The sequence below is a fragment of the Podarcis vaucheri genome (assembly GCF_965113315.1).
Source record: "Podarcis vaucheri genome assembly, chromosome: 5".
In the NCBI taxonomy this organism is placed as follows: Eukaryota; Metazoa; Chordata; class Lepidosauria; order Squamata; family Lacertidae; genus Podarcis; species Podarcis vaucheri.
The window spans coordinates 63,505,955-63,523,951 of record NC_138763.1 but is presented as its reverse complement, the minus strand read 5'-3'; the positions used below and the strand labels follow the sequence as shown (position 1 = coordinate 63,523,951).

The window sequence follows — 17,997 nt, the reverse complement described above, 5'->3', positions numbered from 1 at the left end:
GTGACTTCCAGGCAGTGGCCCTGAATGGGGGAAGGCGCACTGTTTCAATTGATTTGTTTATCTTGTGGCGTCCCACGTAAAAGTGGCCATGCACAAGCAGAATGTCCATAGGTGGGTGGGATGCTGGTACAAAAATCTAAAACTGCCCCACTAGTACTATGATTACATTTATCTTCCACATTTTCCTCCCAGGAACTCAAGGTGGTGTACATGGTTCTTCTTCCGCCTTCCAATTTTCCCTCACAACAACTCTGTGAGGTAGGTTTGGCTAAGAGTCAGAGACTGGCCAAATGACACCCGGAGGGCTTCATGCTGAGTGGGCCTTTGAATCCTAGAATCTCAGGATTCAATACTCTAATCCAGTGGTTCCCAAAGTGGGCAGAAGTTCCATTGCGCAAGCAGGTCAGTTGTGTGAACACAATAGCGGCACTGGATACAACCCCGTATATTCTGCTCTTGACATATTAGGCTTAGAAGTACAGAAGTCGTGTGCTCTGTCGCAGAAAATTGTCAAGTGTTGTTTTAAAGTAAGGAATCTTGACTCCTTGGGTTTTATTGGGATTCAACAAATATCAATAATTTGAGGCTGAGAACCCAGACTATTGAGGGAAGCCCAGTCACTGAATAATGTGGCTCCTCTATTGCCCAGAATTCAAAATTAGACAAATGTTTTTGTAACTAAACGGGCTTATTTATTCCACTAAAGTCAGCAAGTGTTTTTTGTTCCTTGGAATCTAGAATGTAGACCGGGTGGAGGACGTTCAGTTACATCTGTGCTCTTTTCAGTGTCAAGGACTGCATTTTGTTACCTACCTTTCGGTCATTATCGGATTCACGGAATATAAGCTTGACTACTTCATTAGTGTCGGCAGCCCGGACAGTCTGCATTGTAGCCTTTGCACAAAGTGTCTGTTAAAGGGAAGCATACACAAAGAGAGAGAGAGAGAAAAGAAACAAAGATTTGTTTGTTAAAAACATTTTTAATACAACACGTCACAGAAGAATTCCACCTCCTTTGCAAAATGTTAGTTGAAGCTACAGAGTAACAGGCAGCTTTAATCTGAGTAGGTCCATTTATTGCAATGTGTCTGTTCTGAATATGACTACTGTTGGCTCCCACCAGTGTCCCAATTTCAACTCAGTCAAAAAAAATAAGGAGTAACCTTCTTTACTGCTCCTTTGCTCCCACAAAAAATCGGATGATCATTTGTAAAATTCAAGAAGACAATTTATAGATAGGATAATGCAGTTTCTGAATACAACCCCACAGACTTTAATTGTTCCCCTTAGTTAGGAGAACTTCATAATCTTTTATACTAGCATATTTATTCCCCACCTATGTGAGAAATTTCACCAATCCTTTGCTTTGATTCTGAAAAGGCAGTTTGGAAGGACAACTAGATTCGTAGGATAGAAAGTACCAAAATGGGAAGCTGGACTGCTCTCCTAAAGAAGGATGGATGGGTTTCAGGGAAGGGTACAATTCCTGCAAAAGCCCACAAAGGAAAATGCATGAATCCCTGTTTAGGATGTTACATTTTGAGTGCAGAAAGCATCTTCTGCCCAGTGCTTCTATGTTAACATCAGCAGCTGCCCTCAGATGCCACTTGGCTTTTGAGTTGGGAGTTCCTTAAGCGTCTTTAAAACTTGAGGAGGCTCAGGGTGACATGGGTTGAGAATCACTGTCCTGATAATAAGTGCTCTGGGTATCCCCTGACCCACAACCATCCTAAGAGGAACAGGGGAACTCGCTTTCTACCAGGTCCAACTAATTGTCTATAAATTGTCTTCTCTAGGGTCTCAAGGAGAGGTCCTTCCTTTAACCTGACAATTTTATCTGGAGATGGTAGAAACTGAACCTTCATGAAAAAAGATGTGTTCTACCACTGAGACATGATTTCCCCGCAAACCAAAATAGAAAACCCTGTGGGTTTTTTATTATTATTATGGTGACTAGCCCTACTGATGTCTTTGGAATCCAAGACAGGGAAGGAAGCAGCAACAGATCTGCCTCCTTTACTCTTTTATCGCAACAAACTCCATGAATTTGGGATCTTAAAAACAAAAACCATTTCAGCTTTCCAAGTGCAGTATAAAAGAAATACACTTTTTTTTCTTGGCGGTATGAATTTGAAAGCTAACTCTCTTTTTCCTTTGGTTCCACCTAGGTACAACAAAGCAATCTGCTGGAACTTCTACTTGCTTTCATATTCTGAGTTCTGCCACCTAGAAAGTACTATGCCGTTACACTGGAGTAACCAATAGGAACCTGCACAGGCTAGATTTTAAAACAGTCATGTCTCAGAAGAACGATGTCCTGCCTATTTTAATGTAGGTCAGCTGTTTGAAAAAACGCTCCAAAGGTTTCTCAGTTAATGAGATTGTGTTATGGGGAACACAGGCAGAGAAGGGAAAGGTAAGGTAAGGTAGGGAACACCAAGCCAATGGAGGCAGCCATTGCTTTTTATTTTCTCCTCTTTAACCCCCAGCTAATCACTTTTTCCACACACCCTCACAATTTGCCTCATACCCTATTTTGTCTCTTTTGACAAGTAATTAACATTTTGCCATCTGTGTCTGTATGCAGTTACCAGTGAGGTAATCCCCCGCCAAGCCATTCCCAAAAGTGAGCCGCCGACCCCCCCCCCACTCCCCACTTCTGATGCCGACCATTGAAATTCAAAGCACAAATTAGCTAATCAGGTCAAGCTCCCCCCAAAAAATAGCTCTTTGGACTCATGTGTCACAAATCAGTCTGGTCGCCTTTAAACAGCACACCAGATTAGAACAAGCACCCGAACAAACCAAAGCGGAAAACCCGCTGCTCTCCAAAGCTGGTTTTCTAAAGCCCTAACAAATCGCTCCATCTTTCACTCATTTAAACCTTCCAAATGAGGGTCAATGTGGTCCCCGAGCATCCAAATGCTAATGCGCTTAAGTGCATTTAAGCAGCTTTCTGCAGTGAATGGGCCGAAGAAGGGCTCCCAGAGACAAGGCAGAGTTACTGTCACTGCCGAAAAGTCATTGTAGCCACCCCCAGAGTGGTCGCAATTCAAGAAATTCATGATTTCTGTCTCTTAAAGGCATCTGCTTGGGAACATTCCCCCCCTCCCCACCCCCTGCCCCCAGGAACTGCTTTATATCTCGCAACTTCAGCCTTGCTCCAAAAGAATAATGGTGGTGGTGGTGATGATGATGATGATATAAAAATGTGAGACTCCTGAGGACCAATGTGAGAAAGAGCTCATGTTGCTTTCAGAAAGTTACCTTATTCACAAACAAGTGATTAGGCAAAGGTTCATTTCTTATACAATCTGGAGAATTCCTCCCCCCCCTCCACCCTCCTTTCGCTTTCTACAAAGTCGTAGTCACCCAAGCAGAAAACTATCGGAAACGTGGTGGGTTTTTTTTAAAGGCAAGCCTGCTTCCTTATGAAGGGATTTTTTTGTTGTTGTTGGTATTTAAAAAGAAGGGGGGAAAGTAAAACGCTACGAAAATACACTGCTCTTTTCAGTCTTCTACAGTCTCTTGAAGGGTACTTTTTGGGGGGAAAGAAGTGAGACAAAGAAATCAGAATAAAATACCAGGGCTTTCTTGTTTAATTGCAGACAATTGCTTTTTCCTATAGAAAATTGCCATTTCTGCCTTCCAGGGGGGCGGCAGTGGGGATAAAGAGTCCCATGTCTGAGGTTTATACGGCATGGGAAAAATAAGGAAAGGTGCCACAGAACAGAGAAGTACAATCCTCATGGGAAAAGTTTGCATTGTTACAGAACACAGCAATAAACAGATTTGCTGTGATAGCACACTTTTTCTTCGATAGGAATGTGAATTTGAATTGTTCTGATGCTGAAAAGTTTAGAACTACTTTTTTTGGTCCTAATCGTAATGGGTACGGTTCCAATTTGAAGCCAACAGCAAAAATCTTCCGCTAATGTCTGGGCATGTCCAAACAACCTGGCAGGTCTGGATGATGACATCATATCCTGCGATGAAATATTAACAATGGACCTGCAGACTAGGCTCTGAGCCGGGAGAGGGAGATCATTTGAAGAGGGGCACAAGCTCAAGATCTTCTAAAAATTTCAAAATGCATGGAAGTCCCATGGTGTTGGTGATGTGTGGTAGTGTCTGAATTGGGACTGCTGTACAGTGGTACCTCGGGTTACAGACGCTTCAGGTTACAGACTCCGCTAACCCAGAAATATTGCTTCAGGTTAAGAACTTTGCTTCAGGATGAGAACAGAAATTGTGCTCCGGCAGCACGGCAGCAGCAGGAGGCCCCATTAGCTAAAGTGGTGCTTCAGGTTAAGAACAGTTTCAGGTTAAGTATGGACCTCTGGAACGAATTAAGTACTTAACCAGAGGTACCACTGTATATTGCATCCACTATTTGATAGTGTCTTCCATTTACATCTCTGGGATTTGTTTCCACTTGGGCAGTATAGAAATGAATAAATAATAATAATAATAATAATAATAATAATAATAATAATAATAATGCCACTTTAAATCACAGTTAAAAAGCAACTACACAACATGATGGGGAACAGAGTAAAAACCAAGATTGCTTCGCATCTCTTTGATTTCTACGTGCTGTTGGAAGTGAAGTCATGGTTTGGCTTAAGGCTCTTATGTAACAAACCTTGGTCACAGCTTGTGGTTTGTTTAAAGAAAGACAAAGCATGAGCCCAGCTTTAGGCTTCATCAGTGCCTGAGAAAGAGAGAGGGACCACCGGGAGCCCATGTAAGCCACTCTGAGATGTCAAAGGGAGAATGAGGTTTATTTATTTATATAGCCCTATTAATGTGTGTAGTGTTTTACTGAGTACCAGAGGGCAGCTCTCTACACAGCTGAAACAAACCATGATCTCTGGCTTAGTGTTACATCCAAACATAGACAGTAGTTTGTTTTGCTCTGTAAATTGTTCTTCACTTACTGATCATAATTGCTAAGCCAGGGATCATGTTTCTTCCTCTCTCTGCGCTAGCAAGGAGAGGATGGACGCATTCATGGTAAACCATTAGCTATTTATTTGTCTGTTAACAGTACTTTTAGATTGCCTTTCATCCTATAATTCCAGACTTGGGTTAACTATGGTTTACCATTATGAGTGAACTGGGCTGGTATTTAATTCAACAAAGGGAGACAATTTAGGAAAGGGAAAGAAGGATTAAGAATATGCTTTATTTTACTTCGGTAGTTATAATATGCTTCAGAGAGTTGTGCCAAAGAGTGTAATAATCAAATATTGCACTGACTCTTTCTGTTGGCACTAAATAAATAAATACAGTTTTCAAACAGGGCATTTTATTTTGTGTCTCTAAATAAGCCTTATTTACTTATGATAAATACAGATTATAGTAGTATTTTTACTTTATCAGGGGATATCCAACAAAGTCATACTCAGAATATACCCATAAAAATCAGCGGACATGTTACTTAACTTTACTTATTTCTACTGTGTACATTACTTCTGTAGATGATATCCAACGGGCAATTTGTGTGACAAGGCTTCTGGTTTCTCCTCTCCTGTTTGCCCCCCAAATCTGCTGTGGAGGTACCCCAACCCCTGCAAAACAGATTTTGGGAGTGTGGAGGAGGAAGGAGATGCCTCACTGCATGAGCGGATGCCTGGTTGCACTACGTTATTTCTCGCTATATAACTGCAGTCATATTTTAAATATAATTGCAGTTTCCATACTTAAAGCATCGCCATCTTCGATATTTTGTTCCACCAGGAATACATCCCAGCTTGCCCATGTTTTTTCATGTATATTTAAATCTACCTACAAAAAAAATAAAGTTAATTGTCTGAACCAGGGGTCAGCAAACTTTTTCAGCAGGGGGCCAGTCCACTGTCCCTCACACCTTGCGAGGGGCTGGACTATAATTTTTTTTTTGGGGGGGGAATAATGAATGAAATCCTATGCCCCACAAATAACCCAGAGATGCATTTTAAATAAAAGGACACATTCTACTCATGTAAAAACACGCTGATTCCTGGACCATCCATGGGCTGGATTTAGAAGGCGAATGGGCCGGATCCAGCTCCTGGGCCTTGAATTAAAGATGGGTTCTAAAGCATTAGAAAGTTTACTGGGTGTTTAATACTGCAGTACTACTTGCAACTATTACAGTTAGCAACAACTGGGGGTACTTGAAGTTTTAAAATCCTATTGGTCAAGATTGGCAAACAACACAAAAAAAGGATGTCCATGTCTGGATATATTAAACTGGCATTTCCCCTTGTAGACTGCTCTTCTTTCTCTCTCCATGTTCTTTAGCCCATGTGGTGGTTCGTGTATTGCAAATCTCACAGCTAATGAAAGCATTTCTGCCTATCTAGCCAATGACCTGTGAGATCTTCACATTCATACCTCTCTTTTTATTTTTAAAAAATGTTTCTGCAAAATCAATTTAAAAACATGTTAAAAACCCCCAAAGGTGCACTCCTCTGTTGTCTCCTGGGGCAGATGGATGCCAACCAACCAACCAACATGAATGTGCTAGCACTGCTATGTGGAAGCATTTATTTAAGAAAGCAGCCAGGGAACTTGGTGAATATGTGGTGGTGGCAAGGCATTGAGAGCACAGAGCAGTCTATGCCATGAGGTCTAACTCATGCCCTCTAAACCAGGCTTCTGTCCTCATGTGTGGCGGATGACACTGTCCCATCACCAGTGCTGAAGTAAGATACATCTACCTGTAGGTAGAATGCTAAGCGGCCAGGGGATGGGGACCTTGTCCTTCGCCTCAGGCAGGAAGATGCTTTGTGGTTAGGAAAGGAGTACAGTGGTACCTTGGGTTACAGACGCTTCAGGTTACAGACTCCGCTAACCCAGAAATAGTACCTCGGGTTAAGAACTTTACTTCAGGATGAGAACAGAAATGGCGTGGCGGCAGCAGGAGACCCCATTAGCTAAAGTGGTACCTCAGGTTAAGAACAGTTTCAGACCTCCAGAACGAATTAAGTTCTTAACCCAAGGCACCACTGTATTTTAATATTAAAGTTGTCAATTTTTTGAATTTTTGATGGTTATACTATGTACCCTCCTGCCCTCAGTTATCCCAGGGCAATTACCACCCATCCCCAACATTATGCAAAAAAACAGACTACAATTTAGTAGGTTCCTATATATCTTCTGAAAGATCCCGCAGCCCCTGTTTTGTAGGATCAACCAGATAGGTGCAAAAAGCAAGGGATAAACACACAGAGCAGAAACTCTGTGCGCAGGAGGATAAGGTTTAGTAAAATACACAACTTTTCACAGTTTGATAGTGACAATGTACCTTTCTCCCTCATCATTTGAGAGAGGTACAATGCACCTTTCACTGATGAAAGGAAGAAAGGGGAGGAAGTAGACACAAAATATTGACAACTGCTAGCTGGAGACCGAATAGGCTAAAACAGCTTTAGAGAAATCGACCCCAGCAGGTTGCAGAGTGTTCCCTGCACCATGTTTTAACAATAACAGCTAGTGAAGTGCTATTCTTTCCTCTATATCTTCGAGAGATGCTAAATGCATTTGCCACTTGATCAGACTCCAAGAAGCCACAAATCTCAGGGCAACCCCCCCCCCCAACATTCAGTGGTGACAGAAATGCTCTGTTCCACTGCAGGAACACATTTTGTGTGCTCCTCTGTTCGAAGTCATACATGCTATTTTAACTCATCTGCTTCCTTCATTCTCTCCAGGCCAGGAGGACAAATTGCCCACAGTGGCTCCCTTTCAGAAGCAGCGCAGCGCGCAAAGAATCGTGACTGAGCAGAAACACAAGGAACAGGCACATAAAAATTCATCACTTTGGCCTCTTGACCTCTTACCACTGGGCTTGGCACACCATGTCTCAAAAAGTAGCACCAGGGGAGAACTAAGCAGGCCGGCTGAGTGAAATTACTGACAAAAATATATCTTGGACACAGGAAAAGCCCACCAGATGCTTCATTGTCTTTGCGGAGAAGTGGTACTAGGAGGGGGGGAAGGGGGGGTTTCTCTGCCACATGGCATATTGGGTGGAATAAGTAGTGTCATTGTTTCAGAAGCAGCTCTGTCACTTTACTGACTGCAGTACAAAGAGGTGTAAAGCAAGATTTAATCCTGACTTTTTAGCTAGCAGATTAAAACCAATCGTGCCAGATGTCCACAAGACTGTTTAACATACAGAAAGCTTCCACCCACCCACCCCACCCCACCCTGCGAGGAGCAAAGGGGTCTAATGCCATCTTCTTTATTTCACTTACTTTCACCGAAGAAGAAAGCATGCTGTAATGGGTTTTAAGATGGGCTTTAATTTTTTCCTTCTCCTTCAAAGCACCAGACCAACAAAAACAACCACGCAGACAAAAACTATATATATATATATATATATATGCAGGTTTTGGTGTCTTCGGGTGTCTTCCCGTGTAAGAGTCGGGGTGTCTGTGCGACGTTTCGACGAGGTCTCACTCGTCATCTTCAGGCTGGTGCTTTCGGCTTCTTGTTACTGGAACAGAGCAGAGTCTGGTGTTTGAGTTCCTATAAATACTGTTGAGGGGTGTGGTGTATAGCCTCCAACGTTCTGGGCAGAGAGGAAGTTCCTAGATTAGTGTGCCTTTTCTTCTTTTGTTCCTTAATTACTTGAGGGATATCTTGGGTGATTTCATGAGTGATATTCTGAATATCACTGGGTGGGTCATTAAGTGTAGATTAGTTGCTAAAGCTTTCGTGTCTTGACCTCTTGAGCTTGTGAAGAGTTTTTCTGAGAAGATGGCTGTGCTGCATTTAGTTGTGCTCTGGCTTGGCTTCGTGTATAGGGGCGAGCTATACCAGAGCACAACTAAATGCAGCACAGCCATCTTCTCAGAAAAACTCTTCACAAGCTCAAGAGGTCAAGACACGAAAGCTTTAGCAACTAATCTACACTTAATGACCCACCCAGTGATATTCAGAATATCACTCATGAAATCACCCAAGATATCCCTCAAGTAATTAAGGAACAAAAGAAGAAAAGGCACACTAATCTAGGAACTTCCTCTCTGCCCAGAACGTTGGAGGCTATACACCACACCCCTCAACAGTATTTATAGGAACTCAAACACCAGACTCTGCTCTGTTCCAGTAACAAGAAGCCGAAAGCACCAGCCTGAAGATGACGAGTGAGACCTCGTCGAAACGTCGCACAGACACCCCGACTCTTACACGGGAAGACACCCGAAGACACCAAAACCTGCATTCCTGTACCCGTGAAAATCTACGAAAGCATATATATATATATATATATATATATATATATATATATATATATATTTGCTTTCGTAGATTTTCACGGGTACAGGAATGCAGGTTTTGGTGTCTTCGGGTGTCTTCCCGTGTAAGAGTGGGGGTGTCTGTGCGACGTTTCGACGAGGTCTCACTCGTCATCTTCAGGCTGGTGCTTTCGGCTTCTTGTTACTTCTTGTTACCGAAAGCACCAGCCTGAAGATGACGAGTGAGACCTCGTCGAAACGTCGCACAGACACCCCCACTCTTACACGGGAAGACACCCGAAGACACCAAAACCTGCATATATATATATATATATATATATATATGGTCAAAGTTAAGGCAGGCAAACGAAGTTAATCAATGATGCATATTGCCAGAATTGAGGCAGGCTGCATGCCAAAAGAGCATTAGGGGAAACTAGTGCTGGAGCAACTTACAACCTCCTCTTTGCGGATTAAGGGCAGGTCTGTGCTTTATGTATCCTGCAGTGATAGCATAACCGTGGGAGCACTAGAGAACCTCTCCCCCATCAAATTCCCTGGCATCAGCATCAAGCTTTGGGTTTCTTCTTAAGGTGCCTGCCTGCCTGTCTGTCTATGAGGGTGTGCATGTGCATTTGCATGTATTTACAAGGTTGACTCATGCAAATGCCACTTGACCTCAAGAGGAAAGCAGTAGACCCTACCTGGATGAGAAACAAATTGGCAAACTTTGGAGCAACACTCCCTTTGCTTCTATTGGAGCTTTGCTGTGGTCCTTTCCTCTGCTCCCCCCTCTAAACCTATCTAGAAAGCAACAGCAGATGCATCATTGGTATCAATGATGGAGGAATGGAAGCGATGGCAGCAAAGGGGAAAACACTGAAGGCAGGGAGAGATTTACAATTTGGCTGCTTGGGTATGGTGTTGGCTGCCTACTGACTGCAAGAATCACAGGGATCACACGTCTTTGTGCACTACAACATAGAGACTCCGGGGAGCACAGGAAGGGCTGATTTAAACAAGGAAACTCAAGATTCCAATGATTATAGCGTTAGGAGAAGCCTCAAAGGCCATCTAGTTCAACCTCTTGTTGATGCAGAAAATCTACTGCTATTGCGCCCCTAATAGGTACCTATCCAGCTTCCGCTTAAAAATCTCTAACAAAGAACAGTCCATTGGCTTTTGAGTCAGCTTGTGTTACTACCAGGGAGCTTCTATCAACATCCTGAAGTTTGGTTAAAAGCCCTGTTCTTGTACAGGCCCCGACCATTTTGCACAGGGGTTCCATTCCTGGCCCCCCACGTGGTCAGCGGGAGAATGCACAAGCCTAATGTCCTGCTCATTTCTGGGTCCAAAAGGACCCAAGGGTCAGCGGTCACATGTCAATTACACACATGCAAAATGGTCGCCGTCTGTAGTTTAAGAACATAAGAACCACCTGCCGGATCAGGCCAGGGGCCCATCAAATCTAACTTCCTGTTCTCACAGGGGCCTGTGGGAAACCCACTAGCAAGAACAGAGCACCAGAACACTCTCCCCTTCTGTGGTTTCCAGCAACTGGTACTCAGAATGATACTTCCACTGACCACGGAGGCAGAACATAGCCTCAATCGTGGCTGGCAGCTGTTGACAGCCACAACCTCTATGTATTTTGAAGTCATCTGTGTTGGCGGCCATCACTACCTCCTGCGGAAGCAAGTTCCATAGTTAATGCAGGAATCTCAACTGCAGCATCCATCACAAATGGCCACCTGACCTCTGCTTATAAACCTTCCCGAGGGAGACCGGTCCACTGTCAAACAGCTCTTACTGTCAGAAAGTTTTTTCGTATGTTTAGTTCGAATCTCATTTCTTGTAACTTGAAGCCCTTGGTTCTCCTCCAGAGCAGGAGAAAACCAGCTTGCTCCCTCTTCCATGTGACAGCCCTTGAGATATTTGAAGGTGGCTATGATATCTCATCTCTGTCTCCTCTTTTCCAGGCTAAACATATCCAGCTCTTTCAACTGTTCCTCATAAGGTTGGGCTTCCAGACCTTTCATCATCTTGGTCACCCTTCTCTGCACACGTTTTAGCTTGTCAACATCCTTCTTAAATTGTGGTGCTCAGCTTTGGACATAGTATTCCAGGTGTGGTCTGACCATCTTTGCCATGGTCCTCTGGACATATTCCAGTTTGTTCTGGCAACCCTTCTTGGATCCATATTGCTCTCTCTGTCAGGGCAGACTTTGTCCTCCCTAGCACTGTTTCTTCAAGCACAGCCCTTAGCTCCCAGCCCCACCTCACAGGAGTGATCTCACTTATATGGTAAAAAGTTAAAAAGTGCCATTTGACAACACAGTTGGCATGACTCAGTCTCCTAGGGGCTGAAATGATGGGCTGATTTTGTCCCCGACATTCCAGTCACCTAACCCTTGAGAAGAACCTGCCACTATGTGCATAACCATGTCTAGGTTTCATCTCTTGGTCACGCTGGAGAGTGACACAAGTACTGCTTTTAAAAACATAGATAAGGTAAGAGCATAGACATGGTACACACATCTTCAGAATACAAATGAAGCAATAGTCCTAAACAGCAATAACAGCATTTATAGTTTCATATTAGTGTCATATGACATAGAGAAATAATGATGCTGTTATATTTTCAGAGTCTCTTTGGCCCTGAACTGCCACTTATAATCCATGGGAATTCAATTACACTTATATACTTTGAAAATCAATCTCTGAATGCTTTGCAGTGTTCCATTATAAACCTCATTTATGTTACAAATATTTAGTCTCATTTGAAAATATTTTATTAGATAGTCTCTTGGTCCATTAAGATTTTTTAAAAAACTTTTGAAAACTGTATCATACTAAAGATTGCAAATCAATGAGATGTTATTTTGTATCTTTTCCTTTTCATTCTCTATACTGAAAAATATTTTTTTACTTAAAACAAATAATATCTGAACTGCTTTGACATCCAGAAAAAAAGAGAGAGATGACTTATTTTAACAACATGTGGGCAACATGCAACTCTACAGGTACATAGGGATTGGCTGAATTTATATGAATTCCAACACCTATTCATTTTAAAACAATTTGTAGCACACATTGTTGTAGAATGTCAGGAGTGGGTGCTGGGAGCAGGTCAGCAATAACTCACACAGCTTCAGTGAAGTTAACTCTTTATTCACAGAAACAAGGCAACTCAGGAGGCCAGGCCTAGAGAGCACAGCAACACTTCCCAGTAGATCTTGCCCCTATGAGGCAGTTGTGAAGACTGAAGGTCCCTGCCTTCCCACAGCTGCGTAAGCCTCCTCTTTCCCCAGGTCCTTCCCAAGCAATCTGAGACTCGGTCAATGTGTCTGTCTCTGCTCCACCCCCTTCATACCTCTTCTGGTCCTGGAAGATCTGCAGGGAGTGGAGCAGGAGGTGGAGACTCATCTCTGCCTCTTGGACCCTCTCCTCTCCAGTCTCCCTCTTCTGGAGATCCACAGCATACTCCCATGCCATTTTCCTCCATTAAACCAAAGCCCCATAACAAGTCCACCCTTGGGTAGCAAAATCTAGCTTTGATCATCTGCAATTACAAATTCATTAGAGTTTAGTCAAGCCACTGTTACATTCTGGGAAGTACTCATAAGACATTATGAGCTGCACGCCCTCTGCCTTCATGATAAGGAGAAAAAAAGTGAGTAGGCAGTACAATGTATATTTGTGGCATCCTCCGATGACCTGAGCAGCAAATTCCATTATTTCTGGGCAGCTGATACTACACTAAAATAGCTACCCAGTCCACCATTAGTAGCCAGTGTGGTGGGGAGGGGCTGCCTTCCTGAAACTCCTACTGGGCTTAAAGTTCTCACCATAATGGGACAACAAAACAGATCTTCATGTTAAGTCCCCTCATATGGGGACAATAACAGAGATTTACTTACAAGGCTGGGATGCGGGTTAAACCACAGAGCCTAGGACTTGCTGATCCTAAGGTCGGCGGTTCAAATCTCTGCGATGGGGTGAGCTCTCGTTGCTCGGTCCCTGCTCCTGCCAACCTAGCAGTTCGAAAGCATGTCAAAGTGCAAGTAGATAAATAGGTACCGCTCCGGTGGGAAGGTAAATGGCGTTTCCGTGCGCTGCTCTGGTTCGCCAGAAGTGGCTTAGTGCTGCCACATGACCCGGAAGCTGTACGCCAGCTCCCTCGGCCAATAAAGTGAGATGAGTGCCGCAACCCCAGAGTCGGCCACGACTGGACCTAATGGTCAGGGGTCCCTTTACCTTTTTGATTATAAGGCTACCACAACAATTCCTGGAATAATGTATGTGATATTCTTTGAGCATGTAAAAAGTATTATTTATTTCTTACCCTGCATTTCATTAACACAGCAGTAGCTTCTGGTCTAACTCTCCAAGTTATGCTGCCCCTCTCTCACATTAAGTATTGTATTAAAAAGTGTATTGTTTCAACATTTTGATGTTTGCCACCCTGGGTTCCTTTGGGAGGAACAACAGGGTAAACGAAATAATAAACAAACAAACAAACAAACAAACAAACAAACAATATGGCCACATTCAGACAATTATATCTCAGCAAAATACGTCATTATAGGCACAAGCCATAATGCATTTCACCAGAGTCTGGAAAAAAGCCAGATGTTTTGGGTTAACTATAGTTTCCTGTTATGTCCAAAACCAGGAAACTATGGCTGATGGCTTCTGAATAAGCTAGGATATGAAGCTATTGTTTAAACTTGACTTAATATCCTGGCCTGTCTGGAAGCCATTCAACACAGCTTCCCAGTTTGGATATAATGGTAAATTAGAGTTAACCAAAGAAACCTGGCCTGCTTGCTCACTTGAATGAAAGGAGCAAAGTAGCTGCTTGTGAGGGAATGGGGCCCTTTCGTATCTCAGCTAATTAAGTCAATATATGATTGTCCACCTGTGGCTATAATGTCCCATGATTTATACTATTGGAGGTCTTCCTTTCACATTGTTTCTTCAGGCTTGCACCCCAGCAGTCCAGCTACAAAATGACTTACTAGTGCCTGAGCTTCAGTCAAGAACTGCAGGAATTCGCTATCACTAGAATCTTTCCCTCAACACTTATTTCCTACCGCAAAAAAACCCCAAATGTGTGCAACTTTTAACACCACATAACTCTCCCCCGATTTCTGAACTGCGCCAAGCAACCTTCTGGTGGGTGGGCTCCAAGATACATTTTACCAATTTTTCATGCCCATCCCTCTAAATGTGACCCTGCTCCTAGGCTTTTATCTCTTTGACAACTTCACGCAGGAAAACATGCAGCTCCTCTGATAGCATGAAATTGGAAACAATGGCCTGTGGAAACAAAAGCAGAGGATGGAGAGGCAAGATACAGGCTGGGCCCTGCCTGCTTTCCCCCCCTTAAAGCCACAAACAGATGTTTATAAGACCCGATCCCTGAGAAAGCTGAAAGGAAAAGCCTTGTAAAAGAAATGGACCTTAAAGACAATGGATGGAAGAATCTGGAATAAAAGGCTAGATGAGGCTAGATGGGATTTCAACAGATAAATCTCTCAAATAAAAGCAAGTTGCCACCATGAATTTCAATTGCAGTTTCCCTTCCTCATTTAAAAAACAAAACAAAACACACATTCTGAATCTCAAGCCAAGGATTCCTTCAGACTCTCCATGTATTGCACAAGTCTGATGTCCCTCTCTCTCTCTCTCTTTTTTGTAGAGAGACATACTATAAAAATCAATTTAACCCTACTGGCAAAGAGTGACTTCGAGTTTCAAATTCACTTTGATTTATTGAAACCGCTCTGTTCAGTCCTGAAACAGGAGCCAAAGCTCCTAAGTTCTGGAAAGAGGCTTAGAGCACCAACAGAAAATGTTATGCTCAGAGAATCTTGATTGGAAAAGGACCTAATACTAGCTGCTGGTCCCAATTATGTTCAGTTTCTTTTGCTTTTTATGTGCATTATTTTGGGCTGGGGGAAAAAAAGGGGACCATGTGAAGAATCTACGAAGCGCCGTCATCATGAATCAAGCCATAGGTTCTTTTTCACAAAAGGCGATATGCACCATTTGCAAATGGAACAAAGTGCAGAGTGAAGTTTTTGCTTTTGTGATTAAACCTCTCTTCCTCTTTCTTGCAGAGCCTGCTATCCAAAAGGCCCAGCAGTATGCTTCAGTGCACAAAATTCATGTATTCATCACAGGGGGGAGAAATCCTTGAAAAATTAGCACAAAGGAGGATGCATAACTTAAAGCCTGCTATGGGTAGCCCTCACTTGAACCCTTTCACATTTACATAGTTTTCTTATTGACACACAATATAAATTGCGGGGGGGGCGGGGCGGAGAGACTAAAATAAGCATTTTGTCAACTATTATCAGCTTAGTTGCCTATTTCATTTAAGCAGCAACTCTCATCAAAGCAATATGAGGCACAAATATCACTTTGAGGGACAAACAATTTAGAAACTGGAAATATCTTTTAAGAATTCCTGTTCCAGGACATGTTTCTCTGAACTATTTATCATGCTTAAACTTACTGGTCGGGTCATTATGAAAATTCACCTTAACAAAAGATGCTGAATCTATTGAATATGTCTGCAAACACACATATTTCCTGTAGCTTTGTCCAGTTCCGAGTAAATGCTCCTGCATGATAAAACTTCCACACCACAACAAGGAAAAGAGGCAACACCTTTCGTATGCTAGTGAGGCTGGCTGGGTTTGGCGGACTAGAGCCAGATTTTTGAAAACATTTTCTCCTAAAGTATTATTTACATGGCTACCATCTTTACAAAGTTTGGTTTTAAGAAAGTGTGATTCCTTAACCATAAATAATTTCTATAGTGCATACAGAAATAATAATCTAGAAGTGTGTATGTGTGTATGTATATATGTATATGTATATGTGTGTGCGCGCGTACACACACACACACATACACACACCCACACCCACAAATGCCTGTCAGTAGCCAGGCACATATAAAGAAACAGATGTCTCCATATAATGTACCTGTAGCTTCAGAAGGTCAATGTGTGGGCCAGTTTGTGGTGGGACTGTAATTAAATGGCAGAGAATCTACAATTTGTTAAAGGTATCTAAAAACAATAAAATACACAAAACTAAATTTGAGAACAGATGTAACCAAATCTTTTCTGTGGAAAGGCCTGGTGAAACAAGAAAAGTTTTCAGTGGGCATCCAAAAGAGTACAATGATTGTGCCCATCTAATGTTGAAGCTTGTTTTAAAGAAGCCTTGCCCATTTAAGAAACCCAAAGCTTGAGGGAGAGAGAGAGAAGATGCTTCAGTCAGCCCCCCACAATAAAGTTTAGAAAACAACTCTGATTTCCATTCCCCATCTCAATCACACCACTGCTTCCCCACTCCCGGCTTTGGATAGTGGATACCTCTGCAGTAGAGTCTGACCTATTTTCCATTTATTGATTGTCTACAACACAATTCAGTAGTATTATAACGTAACCTATTATGATGACCTATATTGCGTGTTTGTGCATCTTTTTATTGAAAAGAGGTAAGTGGGAAAGTAACCAGGAAAGGTAACTTCTAATGGTCACGAGGCTGGCTGATGTCTTTCTAGGGATCAAAGGGGGAAAGAGAACAAGAGGGGCATAGGAAGAAATCTGTTCCATAGGGATAAGGGAAGAGCTCAGAGATATCAGGACAGTTGTGTAGTGGGTGCGTGTGTCAATGTGCCTATATCTAATTGTACACATATGTACACCCTGTGTTGGTCATCCATCCACTACGAAAGAGGATAGATTGACTGTATATAGGGGTGCAAGCAGGTACACTCCTCATTATATATTTCTTGTTGTTTAGTCATTTAGTCGTGTCTGACTCTTCATGACCCCATGGACCAGAGCACGCCAGGCACTCCTGATGTTGTCAGGCTATAACTCCCATGACCATCGGCTGGGGCTGGTGTGATTTGGGTCCAACATAATCTGAATGGCCCTACATTGGCTGTCCCTGGCCTACATACTAAGATGAAATGGAAAACAGATATAGGTTTTTTTTAATGTATCTAAATTTTGAGAATAAGGAAAAAAGATGACCAGAACTACTAGGATACTAGTTTTCTCAAGCTCCAAATCCACTTGTCAATAGAAGCCAGTAGAAATTAATAGGAAATAATAAAAGACAAGCTGGGAGAGGTCAATAGAAGGAAATGAATGGATTCAGCTGGGATTTCCATGAGGGTCATTACCTCGTACTTCCTAGAGGAAGACACCATAAAAGCAAATGATCGTTTTCAAGAACTGTATTGGCCTACCCCCTGGGTTGTTAGGGGAGCACAAGAAAAATCTATTACTGATTGTTGAGAATAACACCAGACTGTATAGGTCAAAAATTGACTGACATCACTCTGTACAAGCAGTATTGAGACACAACAAAGAATCTGTTGTGCTTCTAAGCTTATGGTGCATTGCAATGCAGTAAATGAAAAGCCACTATTATGAGGAGATGTTTATGTCAGTATCTGAAACAAATCTTCTTTTTCCTGGAATAATGCTGTCCTAAACTGTTAAGTGTTGCTCTGATAAACAACATGTGATAAAGATCCTATAATCCCTGCTTGCAGGACCCATTCTTTAACTCATTAGCATGCTGATGAGCCCAGTACAACATTTGTGAAAGCGTTTTCACTTAGATGTTATGACTTCCGTTAAAAAGTTGCATATGGGTTTCATGTGTTGTTCTACCATACTACAATTTATTTCTAGGAGCAACAAATAGGCTGGAAGAAGAGGGCACACTTCCT

General features: G+C 42.5%; 1 protein-coding gene across 4 annotated transcripts in view; it reads right to left on the bottom strand.

Moving 5' to 3' along the window:
• The window catches only part of INPP5A (inositol polyphosphate-5-phosphatase A), a 235,039-nt gene that overhangs the window by 46,605 nt on the left and 170,437 nt on the right, over positions 1-17,997 (bottom strand). For all 4 annotated transcript variants that reach the window (XM_082225339.1, XM_082225341.1, XM_082225340.1 and 1 more), the window contains exon 10: positions 814-909. In XM_082225339.1, coding sequence (XP_082081465.1) covers positions 814-909 — 96 coding nt within the window. The remainder of the gene's footprint in view (positions 1-813; positions 910-17,997) is intronic.